Source organism: Pelodiscus sinensis, chromosome 2, assembly GCF_049634645.1.
Source record: "Pelodiscus sinensis isolate JC-2024 chromosome 2, ASM4963464v1, whole genome shotgun sequence".
Classification (NCBI taxonomy): domain Eukaryota; kingdom Metazoa; phylum Chordata; order Testudines; family Trionychidae; genus Pelodiscus; species Pelodiscus sinensis.
The window spans coordinates 21,861,198-21,886,060 of record NC_134712.1 but is presented as its reverse complement, the minus strand read 5'-3'; the positions used below and the strand labels follow the sequence as shown (position 1 = coordinate 21,886,060).

Below are 24,863 nucleotides of genomic sequence, written 5' to 3'. Positions count from 1 at the left end.
TTCAGGGATTTATAACTAAATCTGTCCACCTCTCTCCCCCTTTCCTGTATATTTTCTCTCACTCCCAATGCACAAGTAATTTAGGGGCTCCACAGTTAATGTTCAGTGTAATTTTTTGTGAAAATGACTGGAGCCCAGGGCACCGTTACATTATTCCTAGAGGGCTCGCATAATGGAGAGGGATTTTTTTCTTAAGTGACATAAAGTGTTAGGTATTGCACCTCCCACCATGTAGCAGAATACAAAGATAGCAATAATGGACAGACGTCTATATAGGAACTAACAGAAAGTTTAAGGCTATAAGGAGACTAAAATCCTCACATTTCTGTATTTTCCCTTTGAATATGTTTAACAGTTGCTATGCAATATGATGTTGAATGGGAGTGAATTAAAGAACTTCCCTGGGAAGCAATAATAGCTCAGTGGTTTCAGTGGAAATATTCCTGTCTGTAAAGTAATTTGTGTATAAATCTGTAGGATTGGGACCCTAGACAGACCACATCGCTTGTTTGGATATAAATTATTACAATTTGTGCCAAGAATATTAGGATTCCAAATAGTAGAAGAAACTTATTGTATTATGAATAATTTGTTAGGGCACCAAGAGCCTTGATTAGGCATCTTTTAAAAGATTTAATTCTACATGAATAAGTAACTTTGGAGGCAGAAGATATCATTTGAAACTTAACAAAACACAAAGGAAGAGACATCATATAGCTGACACAATGAAAAAAACTTCAGCATGGGGGTAAAGGTTGGCTGAGCTCCACCTCCAAAACGTGCTTTTAATCCCATCCCCCCACCAGCATCTAATGTTTCCTTTAAATCAAAGGGGTAAATTGCCTTCAGTTCACATTTTCAGAACACACCTGGAAGTGCAGTGCACTAGCCTATGGATTCATTCCCTGACATCCCGAGCTGGAGCTGGCTGGGGAGGGGTGGGTTGGATGTCAATGACTCCTCTAACCTCCCCTCCCTCTTTTTCTTCTTCCTTCCACCTTCTGCTTTATAATTGGCTGCCTTGTTTCTCTCCCCCTTTCTTCTTCTTATCAGATCCAGTGCTGTGAAGGAACGAGCGGCTGGAGGGTGGAAGGGAACTTTTTAGAGCAAGAGTAACACCCACATTAAAGAGTGAAAGAAGGAGCGTGTATTAGCAAAGAGTGATTACTCCCAGGCAGCTACACCTCCTCGCCAAGCAACTAAACCACTCATGACTACAAAGGTCTGTTTGATTTTATTGTCACGCTCTTTTTACATGGGGTGGGGGAGTAGTTTAAAAAGCGGGTGATTCTGGTACAAGAACGTGAGTAACAACCCCGGTTGTTAAGGATCACGATACTTATCTGCCACCTCCAGGATGCAACGTTTGGCTGGCCACATAAGCAAAAGAGGCGCAGGAAAGAGTCAGTGCTGGGAGGTGACTGTGATTGATGGTTTGCCAGCGGGGAAGGGGGTCTGAAATGGAAAAGCCCATCGAATCTTCTGCGAAACGTGGCATCCTCTATCTGCGTCTCTCCCTGCGCTTCACTGCCTCGCCGGGTGCACGCACTTCAGTGCCTCTTGTCTCCCGCGCCCGGCTTGGGTGCTCCGGGGGTGCAGTCGCAGCCCCTCGCTGCTTTCGCCTGCTACTCGAGGGCTGCCTCCTCTTTCTCTTTGCTCGCCGGTCCCAGGAGGGCAGAGGCTTTTCCAGCACCCCCTAGCGCTCCTTTGCCGCGCTGCGCACCGGGGGGCCAAACGCGAGCCCTGCGCGCTGCCCAGTTCCATCGCGCGGGGAAAGGAGCCGCCGGCCAGAGTCGTTCGCGCCCCGGGGCCGCGGCTGGCGAGTGCTGTGCGAGCGCCTAGGCTCTGCAGGGACCGCCCGCCCCCAGCGGGGTGACACGTGGACCGAGCCAGCCTGCAGCCCCCATGCGTGCCTGGGTGCCAGGCTACTGTGTTTCCTACCCGTAACCCCCTGGTGGTCTATGCGGGCTACAGAAATCACCCCTCAGCTTCCGCGTTCATGTCAGACTGAGCCTGATCCAAACTGACCCACCTTTCAGTCCCTTTGCTTTCACCTCAGGTGTTTAGCTGCCGGCTGGTATTTCTCCTTTGTCATCTAGTTATGTGCTCAGAGGCTAGCAGGGTTAGCCGGTAACTTTATACACACCCCGTAGTCTTGTGGCCAGGGGCTGAGAGTTTTGCGGGGCCAAGGGCAGCACAATATCGCGGAGCCCCTCCCCCCCCTTTGGAGAAAAAACAGAAAAAAGGGGTCCCCCCCATGTCCACTCCTCCAGTAGCCCAACACTGATCATGTGAGCTACCCCCTCCTCATCCCCTCTCCTAACACCTCCCTCTACACACCTGCCCTCTCTCTCCTCTGGTGCTGGTCCCTCCCCTGCAGGTGTCTTCCCTTCTGCTTCACCCCCAGAATCTCCTGGCACCTGCACCTTCCCTTCCCCCCTGCACCCTCCTGGTGCCTCCCCCTTCCCTCACTGCCCCTGCGCCCTTTGCCCTGTTTTTCCCTGATGCCCACCCCCTCACCACCCTCTGCCCCCATGCTTTCACACATGCCTTGCTCCATCCCCGCCTTCCTCATGCCCACTCCTCCTTTCAAGCCTTCTCCCAGCACTTCCCCCTCCCCCTTTAGCCCTCAATGCCCTTACCCTCTCCTCTTCCAGCATCACCCTGTCCCCCCTCCCACTGACACCTCCCCTCCTGCCCTTTTCCTCATTGTCTCCACTTGGCCCCCTGGCATTTGTCTCTCCTCCCCTTTCTTCTCCTGACCTGCCCCCCTCCCCTCAGCACAAGCCCCTTCCTCTGCCATCCACCTTATGCCTTGCAGTGTGCAGGACGGCCGTGACCCCAGCCCAGGCTCCAGGCCACGTGCCGAACTGAGCGGTGCAATGCTGGGCCGCGTGGTTTTGAAGTCCCGGGCCGTGATGTCACACCACGCCACGCCACGCCCGGGCGTCTCTCCTCTCAGCTGTTGCGCGGCGTTTCAGCACGACGCGCATGCGCTCCCTCAGCCCCACGTGGCCCATACTGGCCGGCGCTGGGGAATTTCAAAAGTGCGGGGCTGCAGCACCCTGCCACAATCCCCCGCCTCGCCTCCTCCAGCAGCCGCCAGCTGGCCCTTCAGCAGATGGCCCACCAGGAAATTCCCAGTATCCTGCTGGGCCAGTCCGCACCTGGTGCTGGCGCGGGGCTTATTGAAGCGCGGGGCCTGGGACAGCCGCCCCGCTCGCCCTGCCCTATATCCGCTGCTGCTTGTGGCACTTTATGCCTGGTCTGCACTAAAGGGGAGAGTCGACTTAAGATACGCAAATCAAGCTATATTAACTACATAGCTGGAGTCAAAGAATCCTAAATTGCATTCTGGCACCAGCCACACAGCAGAGGGCACTCTCCTGTTGACTTCCCTTCCCTTGTGAGGAGCAGGACTGCCTGCTGGCGCCAGCAGGAGCACGCTCTCAGTTCGAATTTGTGGGTCTTCACTAGTTGCGTTGATCTCTGTAGTGTAGACAAGCCCTCAGAGACCAACCAAAATATATAGAATCATGAGCTTTCATGGGCAAAACCTACTTCATCAGATGAATTGGAGATTCATTTCGTATAATGAAGTGGGTGTTGCCCAGGAAAGCTCATGGCTCTGACAACATGCCCAGTGACTAATTCCAAATCTTGAGGAGCTTAGGGCTTTGTGCTCTCAAACCAGGACTAGAATTGTGTTTAAACACCTACATAGTGTTGACACTACTCTGCTGGCATATAGGGGGTTGTTTTGGTACATAATGAAAATTATACCCATTTAAGTACCTTCATAGCAATATAGCTGCACTCAGTAGGGGGTTATGCTGTTTTAACTGTATCACTATTTCAAAAGTTGTGTGTGGAGCTGCCTTAAGGGTATGATCTTGTAAACACTACCAGGCATAGTGTTTACTACCCACAGTCTTTTTAGAAAAAATATTGGAAGAAGGCATATATGAAACGGAGAAATCAAAGCTAGTGTAAAACTTGGCTAGACAAGAGGCTTTGGTCTGGTTCTAAGATAAATTAGTTTTTGCCAGTTAATTCTTTTTGGAATGCTATGTTAGGTAATTTCATACAGGATGGGTTCACCAGTGGCTATTAGCCAAGATGGTCAGGGATACAACCCCATGCTCTGGGTGTCCCTGAGTCTCCAATTACCGGAAGTTGAAAATGGATGACAGGGGATGGAACACTCTGCAGTTGCCTTGTTCTATTCATTCTCCTTTAAAGCACCTGTCATTGGCAATCCTTGGAAAACAGGCTTTTGGGCTAGATGACCATTCACGTGACCCAAGAGGGCTTTGTTCTTAGGTGTTGGCAAAGGGGAGTGTGTTGGGTCATAAAAAGAAATGGTGAGGGTTAGGAGCTTTCATGTGAAAGGGTAGTAGTTAAGAGAGCCTAAACACGGGGTGACCCAATCAGTACAGGTCACTAGGAAATTTTTAAAATTGTTTTTATTGGTGGGGGAGAAGTGAGATAGAAGGGAGAGAGGGCAAAGTTGCAAAGCAGAACATATATACCACAGTTGTATTTAGATCTGTGCCTTTATAAGTGTTTGATGGACAATTAAAGATAATCAAGTATTTGATTGCTGTTTTTTCATTTATGAGCGAGTCTACAATTTTAGCAACTATAGTAGTGTAAATTGTTTATAGGCTAAGTTCAGATGATGAATTCATATTTGTGTCTTAAGTGCATTTGAGAGCAAGTGCTTCTAACCATGACAACTCTTCAGTATAACAAGTGGCTGGTCAAAAGAGGTCTATTCCTGATGTATATTCTGACAAGGTTTGGAGATTGGTGGTTGCTTTGTCAGAATGCAACTTTAGAAAGTGAAATAAATGCTCAAATAATTCCTCAGCCTTTCCCAAAGAAAAGTGCTCAAGTTACGAACCAGTGTTTGTGAGTGAAATCCTGGTCCCATTTGAAGTCAATGGCAAAACTCCCATTGACATGATGGAACTATGACTTGAACCTTGATTTTTCATGTAAGCGAATGGCCTAAGTTTACAGGTTCGATAAATATTTCTGTTTATATGTTTTCAGACTTGCTGATTCTACATGTGTTCAGGATGAAGGTTTGTCAATACAAGATACGGAGCCAGTTCTTCTGGGCATTTTTAGTGATCACAGTTCATTTCATCAGTCCTGCTCAGGGTCAAGGTAACTGATATATAAGACAGCAGTGCTTTTTCATTAAATCACTCTGATGTGCAGAAGAGGGTTTCCCCTCTTAGGTATACAATAGTTTTCCTTTGCTATGGGAATAGTCCAAAACTATTGACATCAAGGGGAGATTTGCCATTAACTTCAAAGGGAGCATCATCAGGGTCTCGTTTTTCCTGACATGTTTTCACACATTATTTGAACTGTAGCATCTTAGGAGGAAGCTTGCTGTTATTCATCTTTAGAATTAAAATGTCTGAGAATGGGTTATAGGAAAAAACTCAGTTCTGTTGACTTAAATGTCATTATAAAATATTGCTGTTCCTACTTTTAAGTAAATGACTGTGGGAAGAATGATCGTTCTGCTGTAGGATACTGAACTTGCATGGAATACATATTGCTGCTTTGTCGGAACTGTAGCTAAAACCATTACTAAATTATATGAGGCCCTGCTGCTCTTGGTTGGCCATGTGTCATAATCATTCATGCACCCTTTTGTGTTTGCACTGTGTTTCTATGTCTTATATGCTATGCTCATGCAATCCCTTTCACTTCAGCTGCAATTGCACAGGCATAACAGAAGAATTTGGCTTTCTCTTTTCCACTGCAAGGAGTATTGGGTTGCATGTTTATACATGAACGTGGTCTGGGGATAGGCAGAAGGCATCTAGGTTTTCTATCTCCAGAGGATAGAAATTACTCTGGGGTCACTGAAAGAGCATGCTTAACAGGCGAATATATTGCTGCTGACATTGCTTTTCATCCTGCAAATGATCTTTGATGCTGACTGATGCTTGGGGACAGGAGCGGTGGAAGCGTCCAAAAAGGTGTGGGACCACAGGCACCCTAACTGTAGTCCCATCCTCTGGCTGCCCCTTCTCCCCAAGCCTCTTTCCCCCCAAGTCCTCCCTTCACTTCTCTCCAACCCTTCCCCTCAGTTGCTTGCCCTTTCAGCCATTTTAAAAATGGGAGATCCATGCCCCCCCACAGTCTCCCCTGTTCTGGTGCCCCTGCATGGGGGATCACACTCCCTTGGTGCTATGGAACATAATTAGTACACTAGGCCCACTTTCCAGGATGTGGGGAATGCTAGCTGTTTTACTTATTGTGGAAGAAGGGTGTTCCTTATGCTTTTCCCTCACCTCTGTGCACCTACTCTGAACAGAAATTTAGCTTCCAAATGCTTGTGAATTAATGAATCAAAGTGAAGCATGTGATTATATATGTGTCTGCATATCTTACACTTGAGATATATGTGACATTCAGTTCAGCTCAGGACTCCCAGAACTATCAGCTACTGTTCTAACTAGCCTTCTGCCTCTGCAGGTTGAGAACTTGGCTACTGCTAAACTGCATGTCAGCTTCCTGTCACTCCAGGCTCTGCATTGCCAGCAAACTTCTCCAGACTTTGCCAGTCTAAACCTACCCTGCAGGCAATGACTAGTGAACCCCAGTTTTCCCCTAGAGCCCTCTTTCTGCAGTGTCAGTTCTAATCTCAGAGCAGTCTCAGAAATTATTAAATACATTGCCTTCCAAGTGACAATGCACATACCAGCAAGTTAGGTTAGTTGAAGACTCACACTTCAATAGAACAACACTAAGGCTACGTCTAGACTGGCCCCTTCTTCGGAAGAGGCATGCTAATTTCTAACTTTGGAATAGGGAAATCCGCGGGGGATTTAAATATCCCCCGCGGGATTTAAATAAACATGGCCGCCGCTTTTTTTCCAGCTTGGGAAAAGCCGGAAAAGAGTGTCCAGACTGGCGCGATCCTCCGGAATAAAGCCCTTTTCCGGAGGATCTCTTATTCCTACTTATAAGAGATCCTCCGGAAAAGGGCTTTATTCCGGAGGATCGCGCCAGTCTGGACGCTCTTTTCCGGCTTTTCCCCAAGCCGGAAAAAAAGCGGCGGCCGTGTTTATTTAAATCCCGTGGGGGATATTTAAATCCCCCGCGGATTTCCCTATTCCAAAGTTAGAAATTAGCATGCCTCTTCTGAAGAAGGGGCCAGTCTAGACGTAGCCTATGATGGTTTATAGTAAAATTAAGAATAAGTTTATTAACAAAGAACAGAAATGTAAGCAATACTGAGCAAGAGAAAAAGAAAGATTTGAGTATAAAACATAGCATCTAGTGACTTAATTTTAGCTAGTTACTATCTGTGCCTAGGCAGTTTGCTCAAGTTAACCGTATCTCTAGCCCTCCTGTCCAGGAGATCCAACTTTCTCAGGATCACAACACAAGATGCATTTTCCCATCTATGGAAAATTTTCCCGTCTTTAGCATTTGGAGGCTTTAATATTTGGAGGCTAAATTTCTGTTCAGAGTAGGTGCACAGAGGTGAGGGGAAAGCACAAGGAACACCCTTCCTCCACAATGAGTAAAACAGCTAGCATTCCCCACATCTGGGAAGTGGGGCTAGTGTGCTAATGATGTTCCAGAGCATATGGCAGAAAGGAATCTATGGGTTATAGTGGACCACAAGCTAAATATGAGTCAACGGTGTGATGCTGTTTAAAAAAAGCAAACATGATTCTGGGATGCAGTAACAAGTGTCTTGTTAGCAAGACATGAGAAGTCATTCTTCCACTCTACTCTGCACTGGTTAGACCTCAGTTGGAGTATTGTGTCCAGTTCTGGGCACCACATTTCAAGAAAGATGTGGAGAAATTGGAGAGGGTCCAGAGAAGAACAACAAGAATGATTTAAGGTCTAGAGAACATGACCTATGAAGGAAGACTAAAAGAATTGGGTTTGTTTAGTTTAGAAAAGAGAAGATTGAGGGGGGACATGATAGCCGTTTTCAGGTATATAAAAGGGTGTTATAAGGAGGAGAGAGAAAACTTGTTCATCTTGGCCTCTGAGGATAGAACAAGAAGCAACGAGCTTAAACTGCAGCAAGGGAGGTTTAGGCTGGACGTTAGGAAAAAGTTTCTAACTGTCATGGTGGTTAAACACTGGAATAAATTGCCCAGGGAGGTTGTGGAATCTCCATCTATGGAGATATTTAAGAGTAGGTTAGATAAATGTCTATCAGGGATGGTCTAGAGACAGTACTTGGTCCTGCCATGAGGGTCCCTTCCAGTCCTAGTATTCTATGATTCTATGATCTCTCCTAAGCAGTGGATAACTAAAATGTCATTTTGTTCCCTTATGTTACTCACAGTTCATTGTCACTTCCCCTAGAGCCAGGAAGGAATCACTCCCTGCTTATTAATTGAAGAGCTTTGTTTACCTTATGTGTAAATGTACTTTTATTCTCCTCTGCTCGCAGTCAAGTCAATCAGACAACTCAATACACATTTCTTTGTCCAGGACAGGCTGGGTTTATGTCTCCCAAACACATTTTAAAGATATATCTCCAGCACACATATGTAACTCTTTGTACACAGCCCATATGTCCATCATACAATGATTTTCAGGAGCTCTGTGTCGCCAGTTTTTATCAGATACCTTATTCGATTATACTTTTTGTAAAGTAATATTGTATACAATCAGTTGATTCAGTTGCTTATTCTTGAGGGTCCATATCCCTTCTCCCCATAGGGTGTCTGGCCCTGATTGTCACTACATATGGCTCAGATTTTCCAAACAGCTTTGTTGATGCAGATGTACCTCAAAGTAATCTTAGTACCAAGTATGTGTAAATCCCCAAAATTGCTTTGAAAAGCAAATACAGTAAAACTCCATTGGTCTGGCATCCAACGCTCCGGCACTCCTGATGGTCCGGCACCATCAGGAACCCAGAAGTGCTCCGGTTGCTGGACAATTGGAGCTGCTCTGTGCCCGGCTTCCCCGATTCAGCCGCTGCTGAAACTGACCAGCAGCTGAATTGCGGTAGCCGGGGGCGGAGCCGCTCGGGTGCTCCCGGGTTGGTCCCGTGGTGCTTCCCCTCGGGGCTGCAGGACCAACCCAGCAGCACCCCAGCTGCTCTGCCCCAGGCGTCCCTGATTCAGCCGCTGCTGAAACTGACCAGCGGCTGACTCCAGGAAGTCCAGGGCATCCCGCCCACCCCACCCCACCTCACCCCACCCCAGACCCCTCATAGCCCCCCCTTCCAATAGTCTGGCATATTTGATAATCCGGCACCCCATGGGTCCTAAAGGTGCTGGATTATCGGAAGTTTACTGTACTTTAAAAAGCCATAATCATAAGAACATAAGAACGGCCATACTGGGTCAGACCAAAGGTCCATCTAGCCCAGTATCCTGTTTGCTGACAGTGGCCAATACCAAATGACCCAGAGGGAGGGAACACAACAGGTAATCATCACATGATCCCTCTCCTGGCATCCATTTCCAGACAAACAGGTGAGGGCTATAATTCCTACCCATCTTAGCTATTGATGGACCTAACCTCCATGAATCTATCTAGCTCTTTTTTTAGCCCTGTTAAAGTCTGATATGTCTACACTGCAAGCTTCTTTCAGAATAAGCTATTCTGGAAGATATCTTCTAGAAAAACTTATTTCGAAATAGAGCATCCACACTACAGGGAAGCCTCAAATTTAGTTTGAGGCAGGCTCCCCTAATGTGAACATGATACCTCAATTTAGAGCCCCAGGAGGCACTGGGGAGGAATAACTTTAGAATGGTCCTGGTGAGGAGCTATTTCAACATAAAAGCAGTGGAGCATCCATACACACCCTCTTCTGAAAAAGTTCAGAAGAGGCCTTATTTCTCATGGAATGAGGTTTAGCAGCATTGGAAAAAGCTGTGTTATTTCAATTTTCTTTTGAAATGACACAACTATAGTGTGGATGCTATTATTGTTTTCCGGAATAACAGCCGTTATTCTGGAAAAATGGTGCAGTGTAGATGCACCCCTAGTCTTCACAGCATCCTCTGGCAAGGAGTTCCACAAGTTGACTGTGTGCTGAGTGAAGAAAAATGTCTTTGTGTTTGTTTTAAACCTGCTGCCTATTATTTTTATTTGATGACCCCTTAGTTCTTATATTGTGGGAATAAGTAAATAACTTTTCCTTATTCACTTTTTCCACACCAGTCATAATTTTATAGACCTCCATCATATCTCCCCTTACGCTATGACTACACTACAGAGTTTTTACTCGAGAGGTGTCCACACTATAAGTGCGTTTTTGCGCAACAAAAAGTATAGTAGACAGGGCTTTTTGCACAAGAGTTATTCCTCTTTCTAGGAGGAATAAGCCTTTTTGCGCAAGAGCTCTTGCAGAAAAAGACGTATATGGACGGACAACAGGGGTTTCTTGCTCAAGAAACCCCTATCGGAAAAAGTACAGGTGCTCTGATGGCCTTTCTATGAATGACCATTAGAGCTTTCTTGTGCAAGAGTGTCCATGGCAGTGTGGACGCTCTTGCGCAAAAGCACATGGCAGTGTGGATGTGCTCTTGCGCAAGAACTTTTTGCGGAAGATCTCTTCTGCAAAAAGTTCTTGCGCGAGAAGCCTGCATTGTAGATGTAGCCTCCGTCTCCTCTTTTCTAAGCTGAAAAATCCAAAGCTACATCTAGACTGGCAAGATTTAGCACAAATACTCTAACCGCAAGAGTTTTTGCTTTAGAGTATTTGAGTAAGAGAGCGTCTATACTGGTATGTGCCTTTGCGCAAAAGATTTGTTTTGCGCAAAAGCATCCGTGTCAGTGTAGACGCTCTCTTGCGCAAGAAAGCTCCGATGGCCATTTTAGCCATCGGGCTTTCTTGCGCAAGAAATTGGTGTTACCTGTCTGCACTGGCCTCTTGCGCAAGAACACTTGCGCAAGAGGACTTATCCCTGAGCAGGAGTGTCAGAGTATTTGCGCAAGAAGCACTGATTTCATACAGTAGAACATCAGTGTCCTTACGCAAATACTTGCGGCCAGTGTAGACAGGCGGCAAGATTTTGTGCAAAAGCGGCTTCTTTTGCGCCAAATCTTGCCAATGTAAACACAGCCCAAGTCTTTTTAATCTCTCTTCATATGGGACCCGTTCCAAAACCCTAATAATTTTTGTTGCCCTTTTCTGAACCTTTTCCTATGCCAAAATATCTTCTTTGAGATGAGGCGACCACATCTGTATGCAGTATTCAAGATGTGGGCATACCTTATATAAAGGCAATAAGATATTCTCTGTCTTATTCATAATCAGTACTGTACATGTTAGTAGTGGACACAAATTTCACACTAAAATCAAGTGCAGGTCTCAGAAAATGCAACTTCCATGTATTCTGCACCATCACATTATTGAATAATGGACTATATGGATCCATAATCCATGAAATAAGAGTAGAGAATATTCTTTTGCTATGTTTAAAGTAGTACCATGTAATCTGAATCCCCCCTTTTGACTTTTGTTGACAAAGTATTTCCTTTTCCTTGCAATAAACTGTTCACTTGCTCCTCCTGGTATCAGCTGGCTAACTATAAATCATATAGTATGCTTGAGTGATCAATTGAAGAAACAGCACATTGTAACAAGGTGCAGGAAAAATGGGGGCTAGCCCCAACTCACATAAACACTTTGGGGAAGAACTGTAAATTGATTCCTTAGGGAAAAGGGAGAAAATGTTTGGAAAGTCCTGGTTTCACATTTGAGGTTTTATCCCAGTCCTATGACCCCTTTTCCACACATTAATTTATATTACTTTCTTGTTATGAGTGCTATCTTTAGAGAAACAGACCCTGCTGAGTCATTCTTCTGCCTTAATGATGAATTATCCAATTACTCTTTGTCGGTCACTGATTTTTTAAATGTTTTTATCCTTTTTATTTGTTGAGCTTCCAATTTAATGTGAAGCATTTAATAGCTTCCATCCAAATCTTTTATCATCCCTCTGTTTTTACTCAATATTTAATTACACTCTTAATTTAGTTATGATTTTCTTTCTTGCTCAACAGATAAAGTTACTTTACAATATTTTAGGTCCTTATCCAGTCTATAATAAAAGATTTACTCTCAGCAAAACAACATTGGCCAACCATCACCACTAAGGAAATATATCTCTCCATAGAGTTCCTATTTATCTATACAATAATTGAGTTAATTTAAAATTTTGTTTTTACATGTACAAGATGGCAATCATAACTAATATTGTGAGAATTTCCATGCTTTGCTAATGTATATATGCCAGATAAGTTTGGTGGACTATTACTTTGTTTAGTTTAACCAAGATTTATCTTTACAACAGTATAAAATTAGAATCTAGATGGTGTAAATAGTATCTCCGACTTTTCATAGTTTGACAGCTATATACTTGAGAATTTTTGTCCTCCTTCTGGAATATTGAGTATGTCATTGTTTTTCTGTTTGTTCTCAAGAATAATGTATTTGGAGCACTAACAAAAATAGCTGACTTCCATGTACCCGCATAAACCAAAGCCTTGAACTTGCCTTTAATCTCTTTTTGGGTGATTGCTCTAATGTTGCTGATGGCCATTTGTTTGCTCATTCTCATAAAACCCCTTAACAAGCTCTCGCTACTGATTTTTATCAGTTAACAGACTCGGTGTGAATTCTTTTTTTTTTCTTTCTGCAAGAAGTGAAATTTTGTTCCACAGACAATAATGGTCCTCAGAAATAAAGATTTCCTCTTCAGGTTGGTGACCACATAGTAATTCCCATAAATATTTTGTTGTGTTTGTCCAAGTGTTAGATTTAACTTCCTTAGTTATATGTACTTTTCCGTGCCAGAACACTAATCTTTGCATAACTAAGATATAGTTAAATATGTTTGGTGAACAACTCTTCTTTTCTCTCTATGATTAATTATTGTCTGGAAATGTTTTCCTCCTCCCTATATAGACAAAAATGAATAAGTGGATAGCAAAGATCTGCTAGTTATGTAAAGATTATTCTGGCACAAGTCTTGTAGTCTATCATATTGTAGTTCTAAAGTAAGCACAAACACATTTGGTGATTATATCCTCTTTGCTTGTTATTGTCAGACATGTGTCTGGTTTTGTAGGGAGTTTGAAAGTTTTCCTGATTTGGTGATGGCTAATTGCAAGTAGGTCAGAGCTACACTGCTTTGTTAGAAAGTGCTCTTTTAATCTATAGGTCACACATGGGGAAAAAAAGAGGCTTCATATATCTCATTTTTCCCTTGGTATAGGACACACTTAATTGGCATTTGTATTCTTGGTTATTAGAGTTCTGTGCTTAGCTGAATCCCTGTGAATCTTACAGCAGTTTCCCCAAAGATTATTTACTATTACTTTATAAAAGCAAATAATTGGAATTACATATTTTTATGAACTAGTAATCATGATTCACCACTCTAGGTTCATTCAGCATTGATGGATTCTGTCCTTGAGCTATGCATAGATCATAATGAGTCTTGAGAATGAATTAGAGACGGTAATCCTAATTAGAGACGGAAATCCTACAGCCTTTCTGTCTTTTAAAGCTTTTGCCACAGCATCAGTTATTTTCTTACAAGTATGCTGAATGTTCTTGCAGTAGCTTGCCTAGCACAATATTTCACATTTGATCTTTTAGTAACAAAACAGCAAGGGCCACATTTTCAAAGAACTAGTTGTGTGTGTAGTGGTACTTATAGGTGCTTATGCTTCTGCATTGGATAATGTCTATTTTTTAAAGTCCCATTAGGGTGGACAGACAGTCTGGAGATTAGGGTGGTCCAGATCATGTCCATTGTATGCGTGAGCACATAAGTTTGTATGCATGCTCATTGCAGAGATTTTGAAAAGTGTGGTATGCTGTTTTGACACGCATTGTTTTTGTGCCCCTTACTTCCCACTCTCCCTCTGCTTTTTTTCTCCCTTGAATTCCACTGTCCTGAGAGCAGCTGGTCTTGGCTCTCCACATTCCCTTGCTGCCTCTGGCTCTTTAGGCGGGAAAATACTTGAGGCTGGTCCACTCTGCTAGAATAGGCCCTCACTAATGAGATGGATACAGTAGCAGGAAATAAAGCTTTTCCATTAAACTTTAATTTACATATTGATGACTTCTAACATTCCAAAGTGTTGATACCATTTAGAAACAATTGTAGCAACAACAACAAGAAAACCCGCATACAAATATTAGCTGGCTTTTCTCAGCTCTTAAAAATGAAACAAATAGGGGGGGAAAACTACTAGACAATTTGACAGTGAAACACAGAAAATTCTTGTCCAGATCCTCAGCTGGTGTAAATTGCCACAATTCCATTGACTGAAACGTGAGAACAAATAAGGCCTGAAGGGAGTGTCTGGGCAGATCTTTCTCTCTGTGGACTCTGGCACTCAAGGCATCTGTCTGTGAATCATAGACAGAAACAACAGACAAGAAGAGAAATATTAGCTCATCATATAAATTAGGACCAGAAACCACATGTTTAGCCGACAACTAAAAAAAGATTAAAACATTATTACGTTTCTTAAAAGATAATAGAAAGAAAAGGTATCTGCTACCTCTAAGTCATGGTGTTTGCTGTGCTGTTTCCTGGGCCTTCAAGTCTGGGGACCAGTTGTGTGGTGGCAGGAGGAAGCCACCTTCTGCTGCCATATCCATTTGGAATTGCGATGTCAGAAGCCTTGGGCTGTATGTCCAATGTTATAGTCAGGACAGAACCAATTGTTGGAATAAACCATTTAGTGTAGGGCTTGGGAACAGGTACCTCTGCCCTTGAGCTAGTGCAATGCCTCTTCTTTTCGCTGAGGGTATGTCTATACTAGAAAATTAAGTCACCTTAAGTTACTTTGATGCACAGCCATTGCAGTAATTAAATCGCTTTTGCATGTCCACATTATGTTTATTTTGTTTTGGTGGTGTGCATTCTTACCAGGAGCGCCTGTACTGATTTAACAATCAGCATGGGGCACTGTAGGAAGACTTCTGAAAGCCAGAAACCGTCCATGTAAGCAACACAATGTCTTCATTGATGCTGCATCGACCTAATTACATTGACCTAAGCACTACGTCTCTCGTTATGCCAACTTAATAACTCCACCTTCACAACTCCACCTTCACAAGTGAGTTACTTTGGCAGGAGCAACATTTTAATGTAGATACATACACAGTTGGGTCAATCTAAACTGTGTTCCATTGACCTAACTCTGTAGTGTGTGCTGTTCCCCTGCCCAACCTCCTGATAGGACAGTTTTCATAGATCACACGTCATTCAGGCTCTACATGCAGATCTGGGCCATCACAACTTGTTACAAGTCAATAGCATTAATGATCAGGGCCAAGTGATTAAAAATTAAATGCAATTAATCACACTGTTAAAGTATAAAAGAATAACATTTATTTAAATATTTGTGATGTATTCTACTTTTTCAAATATGTTGATTGAAATGACAACACAGAATGCTAAGTGTACAAATATATTTATTTTTATTACAATTTTTTAAATTTATTTTTTATTATAAATATTTGCCCTATAAAAACAAAAGTAATAGTATTTTCTATAGACTCTCTTTAATGTATAAGCTGAACTTACAGAGGTAGAATTCTGTGCAAAAACTGTATTACAAAATAAAACAATGTGAAACTTTAGAATCTACAAGTCCACTCCATCCTACTTCTTGTTCAGCCAATCATGCAGACAATCAATTTTGGTTATATTTGCAGGAGATAATGCTGCCTTGCTTCTTGTTTACAATGGTCACCTGAAAGTCATAACAGCCAGATGTGCTACGGATTCATGTCTTTTCATGCTTCAACCACTATTCCACAGGGCATGTGTCCATGCTGATGACAGGTTCTGCTCAATAACAGTCCAAAGCAGTGTGGACCAAAACCCATTCATTTTCATCATCTGTGTTAGATGCCACAGCTGAAGGCTGATTTTCTTTTCTTGTGGTTTGGGTCCTATAGTTTCCACATTGTAGTGATTCTCTTTTAAGATTTCTGAAAGAATGTTGCACAATTCAGTCCCACTAAGATTTTGGAAGGCAAGTCAGATTCTTAAACCTTGGGTCGAGTGCTGTAGCTGTCTTTAGAAATCTTTCATTGGTACCTAGTTTGTATTTTGTCAAATCTGCTGTGAAAGTGTTCTTAAAATAAACATGTGCTGGGTCATCTGAGACTGCCATAACATGAAATATATGGCAGAATTCAGGTAAAACAGAGCAGGAACCATACAATTATCCCCGAAAGAATTTAATAACACATTTAATTAGCTCATTATTTTTTTAATGAAAGTCATCAGCATTGAAGTATTTCCTTAGGAATGGTGGCCAAATCATGAAGGGGCATAAGAATATTTAGCGCATCTGGTATGTAAATACCTTGCAACGGAGGCTACAAAAGTTCCATGCGAACACCTGTTCTCACTTTTAGTTAATGTTGTAAATAAGAAGCATGCAGCATTATCTCCCATAAATGGAAAAAAAACTTGTTTCTTTAAGTGATTTCCTGAATAAGAAATAGGACAGAGTAGGCTTGTAGGTGCTAAACTTTTACAGTGTTTGGGGTTTTTCTGAGTGCAGTTATGTAACAAAAACACTTGTAGGTTGCACTATCATGATAAAGAGCCTACCATACAGTTCTTGCATGAGGTGAATTGAAAAATACTTTCTCTTTTGTTTATCATTTTTACAGTGCAAATATTTTTAATAAAAATATAAAGTGAGCACCGTATACTTTGTATTCTGTGTTCTAATTGAAATCAATATATTTGGAAATGTAGAAAAACATCCCAAAACATGTAATGCGTGTCAACTGATATTCTGTTTTTAACAGTGCGAATAAAACTCTGATTAATCATGAATAATTTTAAAATTATTAATTTTGTGTTAATCACATGAGCTAGCAGCAATTAACTGGCAACCTTACTAATGATATTTTAGGGTAAGCTAATAGGGAATCACTACTGTATGCTAAACTGCTGCTGAATGCCCAGACGCACACAGTGGAAAGTATTCCAGGCATGCAGCTGCCTTGCTGACTCCAATGGGAAGCCCTGATTGTCCTTCCCATCCTCCCTCTACTTCAGCCACCTCTGCTTATCTCAGAGCGCACAAGTCTGGAATTTCTGATTGTTCCTGGGCCCCTGAAACACCACCTGACACTTCCTCCCACAGTACCCTCATGTTTCCATTCTTTCCAACTGATACTATTCTGAACTATTGTGGATAGCCCAAGAGTAGAGGCTGACTCCACTTACAGTGCCTGGACTGTCTTTTGCCTAAGCCTTGGCTCACCTCTGTACATCTACATCAGCCATGCAGGGGTACAAGGCAGTTCTGGTTTCTGTTAGGGATGAATGTGCATTAATTATTGAAACCATGCCCACACCCCAGCCAGCTTTATGCTCCATTCTTGCAACTCGCCATTTACTAATGAAAATCGTGCTATTTCCTGTCCCCGCTCATGGCCTAAAACATATTTGCAAGAAGAACATTTGTGCCCACACAAGCCTTTGAAAATTTGGCCCTGAATGACTTAAATGAAAAACCCATAATATTTGTCATAAAGGGCTAGGAAAGGTATACACTGTCAAATAAGCAAGAAGATCAGTTTTAGTTCTTACACATTAACAAAGAGCATTTTGGATTGCCAGCTTTGCTTGCTAAACTAGAATCTTAACATCTAACACCATTTGTCTCTGTCCTTTGTAAGATCAGTAGTTTTGGGTTTCCCCCGCACCCCCTATAAATATAAAAGCTATGTCATCAGGGGAAATAAGGCAACTTGGGGATTAATCTTATTTTACAAACTAATAAGCTTTTCTTTGTGACATTTAGAATAACTTGCATCCTTTGTGTTGTCAAACTTGTGTGCGTGTGTTTGCCTGTGTATTTTCCTTAACATTTATACAAAGATTAAAGCGATAAATATTTTAAAGTAAGATCTCTTTATTTTTTTCCCTTACAGTGGCTCCTCCCACAAGACTAAGATATAATCTAGTCACTCATGACAGTGTACAGATTTCATGGAAAGCCCCTAAAGGGAAATTTACTGGATATAAGCTTCTTGTCACTCCAAGTGAAGGTAAAAATATTTACATTTGTCTGTAAGCATGTTTGGGTAATTTGGATCCACTGATGGTGCTGGCATGGTGCTTAGTGCTCTAGAAGAAAGTAGCCTCCTATTACTTTGTGGCTGATGATCTTACTCCACATAACTGGGAGACTGAGCTGGCTCAGGAAAACCAGGAGCTCTGGCTGTCCAGCAAGAGCGAGATCCATCTGACTTGCCACAGTGCAGGGGGAGGTCAGTGTGAATGCAAATTTCTGGAGCATTCTGGTGATGAAGTAAATTGACAGATACTTCCTGTGTTTCATTATCGGTGGAAGGCTCCTCTTCTGGTCCTGTCCCTCTGAGCATCCCCTTTCTGTTCTGGCCATACACAGGGAAATGGCAAGTGCCCAAGAGAGTAGGAGGAAGAAGTATGCAAATGTACATGGAATTTTGGGCAGTTGGAACAAGGGAAGTGAATAAATAAGAGGCGCACAAGGGCATATTGTCATCTGGCATAATTTTTTATAATTCCATTGTCAATGAACCTAAGAGAATTTACACTAGTTTGCAATCTTCCCCACAATGCATGATGTTTTATTCCTCCTTCATATAGCACTTATTCTATAGTTACCCAAGCCTTATAGCGGGTATGTTTATAAACTATGCTGCTGAACAAACATGAAACAAATTTTCACAATATATCTACACTGTTATTCCTAGCACCAAGAGAACTAAACTATAGCTTAGTTATTTTAGAATAACTATCACATGTAGTCTATAGTGTATTCATATTAAATTTATAAATATGAGGTCTTCAAACTGCATTTGCACTTGGCTGTTATATTTTATTCTTCCAAGTAGATTATATATAATGAATCTTACAGATTGGACAATGATGTATTTGACCAGCTATAGCAATTTCTTGACAAGAGAGCAATAGATTCCTTTTCTTCCCCATATTTTACTGTTGCATTGGTCTGAGCCAGGCAAGCTTTTCAATCTTAAAATGAACCTACATGCAACATATAAAAGCAATCAAAATGTGCCAAAACTCCCAGAGGAGCAAAAGTTGCAACAATGTATGTCATGAAGCAATTAAGTCAGCTATTATGCTAAAAGATATTAAATTCCAATGGATGAATGGCCAGAAGGAAAAAAGAGTGTACACAGTTTTGATAGCATGAATGTGGATATGCTTTGGTAGTCAGCAGAGAGCAGAGGGACTCTAATAAATATTAATCTTCACAGTAATTTACAACATGATAGTGTGACACTCAATTAAAGCAGTGGTAGATTTTATTAGGACCCAGTCCAGTAGTGATATGCAAAAGGACAGAGAAGGGAGTGTTTGAGCACTGGTGGGCAGTAATGAGCAGGATACACTGTTGGTTCCACATCTGTGCCTCTTACCCTTCTGCTTGCCACCCTGCTCTCGGAGTTTGCATATGGATTGGGGCAGTAGTAGTGAAATACACAAAATGCAGCCGCCAAGTACCTTCTTAGCAGTTATTGGATCCTGCTTGGGGCAGGTTAGGCTGCTCACTTCCTCTGTCTTTGGCCATGTTTGCCTTTTCTATGCCACAATGATGTGAACCCCAGTGCAGAATCTTTAGGAGTGGGGCTACATTCACTATAAAGAACTACACTCTGGAGGAATGCTGCTACCAGGCTGTTTTGAGCAGAAGCCGCAAGCAGTTCTGTGCTATGTGCTCTGCTATTCTGCAAGTGTCTGTATCTGATAAACAGGTTCCTGTAGCATGGTGAGTATTGCTGCTGTAGTGCCTCCTGCTGGTCATTCAGAGAAGCAGCTCAATTCAGCCCTGGAGCACCCCCTTCTGGCCAGTGTCTCTCTCATTGTTACCTGTTTAGGTCTTAATGGTTTTGCCACCTTACATTGGGACCTGTGTCCCTGTTAGACCGCAGCACTCTCCCCTCTGGGTACTGCCCTGCCACAGTGCCCCCATACTCTGGAGTCCTACCCCTGAGGGAACCTCCAACACCCTATACCCACCTTGTCTTAGTGACCCTCCTGCCAGTTGTCATCTAGCCCTTTATGTCAGGGGCAAACTACAGTCACATGGTCACTCATTATTGGCAAGGGGTGTGGACCTGCTATCTTCTCTTGCCTTGGATGCCTCCCTGCACTCCTGGGTACACTTAGGTGTTGCCCCATGCCTTGCAGCCTGGGAATTTGCCTGGAGAGAGCTCCCCAGCTGTGCCTGCCTTTCCCCAGCACTGCTCTGTCTCAGAAAGTTCTAGCTTCCCTGGAAGCCAGGTCTCTCCTACTCCACAGCTGGAACGTACGTGAGTGAGTCTTCATTCTCAGTCTCAAGAGCCCTTATTTATACGGCCCTCAGCTGGGCCCTGATTGGCTGCTGTCTGCTGCAGCTGCTTGCTCCACAACCCCAGCCCTCTCCCAGGCTGGGTTTAATCCTTCTTATGACCATGCGGGGCAAACACCCAGTCACGGCTCCTAATGAACATTGCTCATGATGACTTTTTTAAAAGATGCATTATTGAAAGAGTACACAGTAGTGGTTGTGTTAAGGAATGTGTTGCTTCAATAACTTTTATATTGCTGACCCCTTGCGGTCAGCAGTTTAAAATCTGTTCATTTTTATGAAAAAACTTGTCTTAAAATCAGAAGTTCCTAAAACACCTGATATCAGTCCTCTAAAAATCTAAAACCATAACACTTTCTTTTCTTTGGCTCAATAGTCTATAAAAGCTGACAAATTGTGGTGACAGGATGGATATTTTGGGACATCCATTTGTGATGTAAGACTGTTTTTAAAAACTAATGACCAAGCAAAGGGAATCAAACTACTACTTTATAGATTTTGGGCCTGATCCTACATGCATAAATACATGACTCCAGTGAGAGAAAGCCTGAGAGTAAAATACGTACAAATTTGCAGGACTGGGTCTATCAGCTGTCATAGTGAGTTAGCAACATAGTTAGGAGTAGTATTTCTGCCTTACCTCTTGATTCCAGCCTTAGCTGCAGGGAAAATAGTTAGTGGCAGTTAAATCTGTGTTACAAATACAGGTTGCAAAAGGGACAAAGAGTGGGAAAGGGAAACCATGTACGTGCAATTGAATCTACAGTTATTTGTTAGGAATTTAAACTTGCACAAGCTTCAATTTTGTAGTATTCTCAATGGGTAGCTGCTTAGTGCTGGATCTAGACAAAATCAGCTCTAGGCCAGTGGAGTCTGCAGAGCTTCTTTTGGCAAACAAATCTGACTCTTTAGATTTCTAATCTCTCCTTTGGCTTTAAAGTGCTTCATTAATCATTCGGGAATTCCCTTTTTCTAGGCAGAGACCTCTTATTCTCTCCTGCCCACATCAATTGCTTGAAAAGGATACTGTGGAATTGTGTAGAGTGTGCAGAAGTCCATACATAGTGGTTAGCTCTCCAAGATCTGAGTAATCCAGACAAGACCTTTAGTGAGGGGGTTGGAGGAATTTGCTCTTGTGCTTTCTCACAGTTGGCAGGTCCATCTCTGAGGTCAGCCAGGAAAGCTTTGCTAAAACTTAACTAAAATAAATGCATTTAATATGTCCTTTGAGGACTATTATTCAAGTATTTTTAAAAAATAGAAATTTTCACTCAAGCCATTTGTTCAGGGATTGCACTCTGCCACTGACCATGGGAGACTCAGAAATGCCAGATGAGTCTTCACAGTTCATTCATGCTAAAGATTGCTTTTTAAGTTTTGAGATTGTGGACTGCTCTCTGCTTGCCTGCCTCCTTCCCTCTTCGCAATGAGCTGCTTAGTTATAATACACCTGGGCTGTGTCTACATTGGCATGATCTTGCGCAAATATTCTTTAACTCAAGAACTCTTGCGTTAAAGTATTTGCACAAGAGAGCATCTACACTGGCATGTACCTTAGCACAAGAGATGTGCTTTTACACTGGCACGGATGCTCTTGCGCAGACGCTTTCTTGCACAAGAAAGCTCCGATGGCCATTTTAGCCATCGGGCTTTCTTGCGCAAGAAATTCATGTTGCCTGTCTACACTGGCCAGTTGTGCAAGAGAGCTTATTCCTGAGCGGGAGCATCAGAGTTCTTGCGCAAGAAGCACTGATTTCATACATTAGAACATCAGTGTACATATGCAAGAACTCCCTGCCAGTGTAGACAGGCAACATGTTTTTGCGCAAAAACAGCCGCTTTGGCGCAAGATCGCACCAATGTAGACACACCTCTGGTGCCCCATATAGAACTCCTCCTACCTCTTTCCTCATGTCTCAGGAATGTTCTTTGGTTTGTATCTCTTTGTGCTTTGATCCAGTTCTCTAACCCTATTCAAGACTCCTTAAAGGCTGATCAGCCTTTTCTGGTTCTTATTCCTGTAAGCCAGGGTACTTGAAAACTACTGGGACTCTTCCTACAGCTAGTTCCCATGTCTTGAGTGGCCTGTTGCAGCAAAACCCCTTTAGAGCTGCTGCCCCTTGAAGTGTGCTTGGCCAGATTATCTCCCAAATTGTTTTTTTTACCTGCAATTCTTCAGCTTCCTGCTCTTATAAACTGCCCCTCCCAGTTTCAGTTGCTCTGTTTTGGCCTCATTTGAAGTCCAGACCGCTAGCTGCCACTCACTACAAATTGCTTTTTCCCTTCTCTCCATGTGGGGGTTGGAGATTCAGGTTTATCTGGGTCTGTTTTCTGGCAAGTCTCTGGGCACAGCTGAGCCTGGTGAGTACTGACTGATGGAGGGCAGATCTAAATTCCTACTTTACCCATTAGCAGCCAGGGTTCAATTGCTGTTCAATGCATCCCCTGCCACAGCTGTGCTTGATCCTGCTTTCCGCATTTTTTTCCATCCAGTCCCTGCCTGCTCTTTCCCATTCTCATTCATGCCCTTCTCATTCTTGATACCTTTGGCTCTGTCCCCTGTTCTACTTCCTGGCTATGTCTAGACTGGCATGATTTTCCGGAAATGCTTTTAACTGAAAAGTTTTCCGATAAAAGCATTTTCAGAAAAGAGCGTCTAGATTGGCACGGATGCTTTTCCACAAAAGCACATTTGCGGAAAAGCATCCGTGGCCAATCTAGACGCACTTTTGCGCAAAACAAATCTCAGCTGTCTACACTGGCCCTTTTGCGCAAAAGTTTTGCACAAAAGGGACTTTTGCCTGAATGGGAGCAGCATAGTATTTCCGCCAAAAGCACTGATTTCTTACAGTAGGAAGTCAGTGCTTTTGCGGAAATTCAAGTAGCCAGTGTAGACAGCTGGCAAGTTTTTCCAGAAAAGCGGCTGATTTTCCGGAAAAACTGGCCAGTCTAGACACAGCCCCTGAGTATATCTCTATCTCCTCATTAGCTCTTCCACTTGGCTTCTGACCCATGACTCTGCTGTCAGCTACACCCACAGAGCCCTTATCCTTGATCCTGGCTTGATTCTGCACTAATCTCCTGGTTATCCCCATGGGTCTGATATTTAGGTATGACTGTCCAACTCTCAGATGTGACTGCTTGTGATGCAGTCTCTTCCAGGCTTCATGGTGTTAGGCTAGTATCTGCCAATAGTCCGTGGAACCAGTTGTTCATTCTATGATATGTACCTCAGAGTATCACTACAACATTTTTCCTCAGAGCTTCTGGAATGCTCCTGATGTCAATGAGGCCTTCTGGTGATCTCCTTTCATTTCTAGTCAAGGTCTATCTCATGATGTCCTATTGCTCTAGCCTCTCATTTCATGGCCTCATTCTCAACTGGGGCTGAGTTTCCAGACTGCTCCTTGAATAGATTGATTCCCACAGAAGAATCTGCAAGTTCAGATGGCTTAATATCCTGTGTGGCTTTCCAGTTCCCATCCTGTATCTCACTCAGGCTGCATCTAAACTGGCATGATTTTGCGCAAAATCTTGCTGCCTGTCTACACTGGCCACGAGTATTTGCACAAGAACACTGACTTTGTAATGTACAAAATCAGTGGTCCTTGCGCAAATATTCTGACGCTCCCGCTCAGGGATAAGCCCTCTTGCGCAAGTATTCTTGTGCAAGAGGGCCAGTGTAGACAGCAACGTTAATTTCTTGCGCAAGAAAGCCCGATGGCTAAAATGGCCATCGGAGCTTTCTTGCGCAAGAGAGCATCTACACTGGCACGGATGCTTTTGCGCAAAAGCAAATCTTTTGTGCAAAGGCACATGCCAGTACAGACGCTCTCTTGCACAAATACTTTTAATGGAAAAACTTTTCCGTTAAAAGTATTTGTGCAAAATCATGCCAGTCTAGACGCAGCCTCACTGTGTTCCCTTTCCAGGACCTCCATTTCCTGGAGGTCTTTCCTTTGTCTGTGTGTTTGTGTGTGTGAGTTTGCACATGTGTACATACCTAGGGTCTTACCTGTTATTCATATTAAGTCTTGGAGAAGATTTACATCCAATGGGGCCACCCTTTTAAGGTTACAGTATATCAACCCACCTAGCTCCTTGCTTTTCTGGGATGCCCTATCACCCTGTCCTAGCCCTCTCTGTCATTCCAAAGGGAGATGGGTTTGGAACAGCCAACCAGTGATGAATGACTGGACTTTGGTCCCATACTTAATGTAGTTTAAATATATATTTAAGTGGTTTAAAATGTAGCAATTTATCTTATTAGAGCACTCACTTTTTGTACTATGCTACTGATCTTATTTCTCTTTTTGTTTCCTTGCAGGTGGAAAAACCAATCAACTAACTCTTCAAAACAGTGCAACCAAAGCAATTATTCAAGGCCTTATTCCAGATCAAAGCTATGTTGTTCAGATTATTACATACCATAAAGACCAAGAGAGCAAGGCAGCACAAGGGCAGTTCAGAAGTATGTGTCT

At 43.0% G+C, this 24,863-nt stretch overlaps 1 protein-coding gene across 5 annotated transcripts in view; it reads left to right on the top strand.

Annotated features, from left to right (window-relative positions):
* Positions 1–827: 827 nt before the first annotated feature.
* Positions 828–24,863, top strand: part of COL14A1 (collagen type XIV alpha 1 chain) — a 183,665-nt gene continuing 159,629 nt past the window's right edge. For 4 of the 5 annotated variants that reach the window (XM_006137507.4, XM_014580806.3, XM_014580807.3 and 1 more), the window contains exons 1-5: positions 828–938; positions 1,054–1,222; positions 5,059–5,175; positions 17,954–18,070; positions 24,710–24,853. In XM_006137507.4, coding sequence (XP_006137569.2) covers positions 5,085–5,175; positions 17,954–18,070; positions 24,710–24,853 — 352 coding nt within the window. In that variant the 5' untranslated portion in view covers positions 828–938; positions 1,054–1,222; positions 5,059–5,084. The remainder of the gene's footprint in view (positions 939–1,053; positions 1,223–5,058; positions 5,176–17,953; positions 18,071–24,709; positions 24,854–24,863) is intronic. The other variant, XM_014580808.3, reaches the window with a different exon arrangement.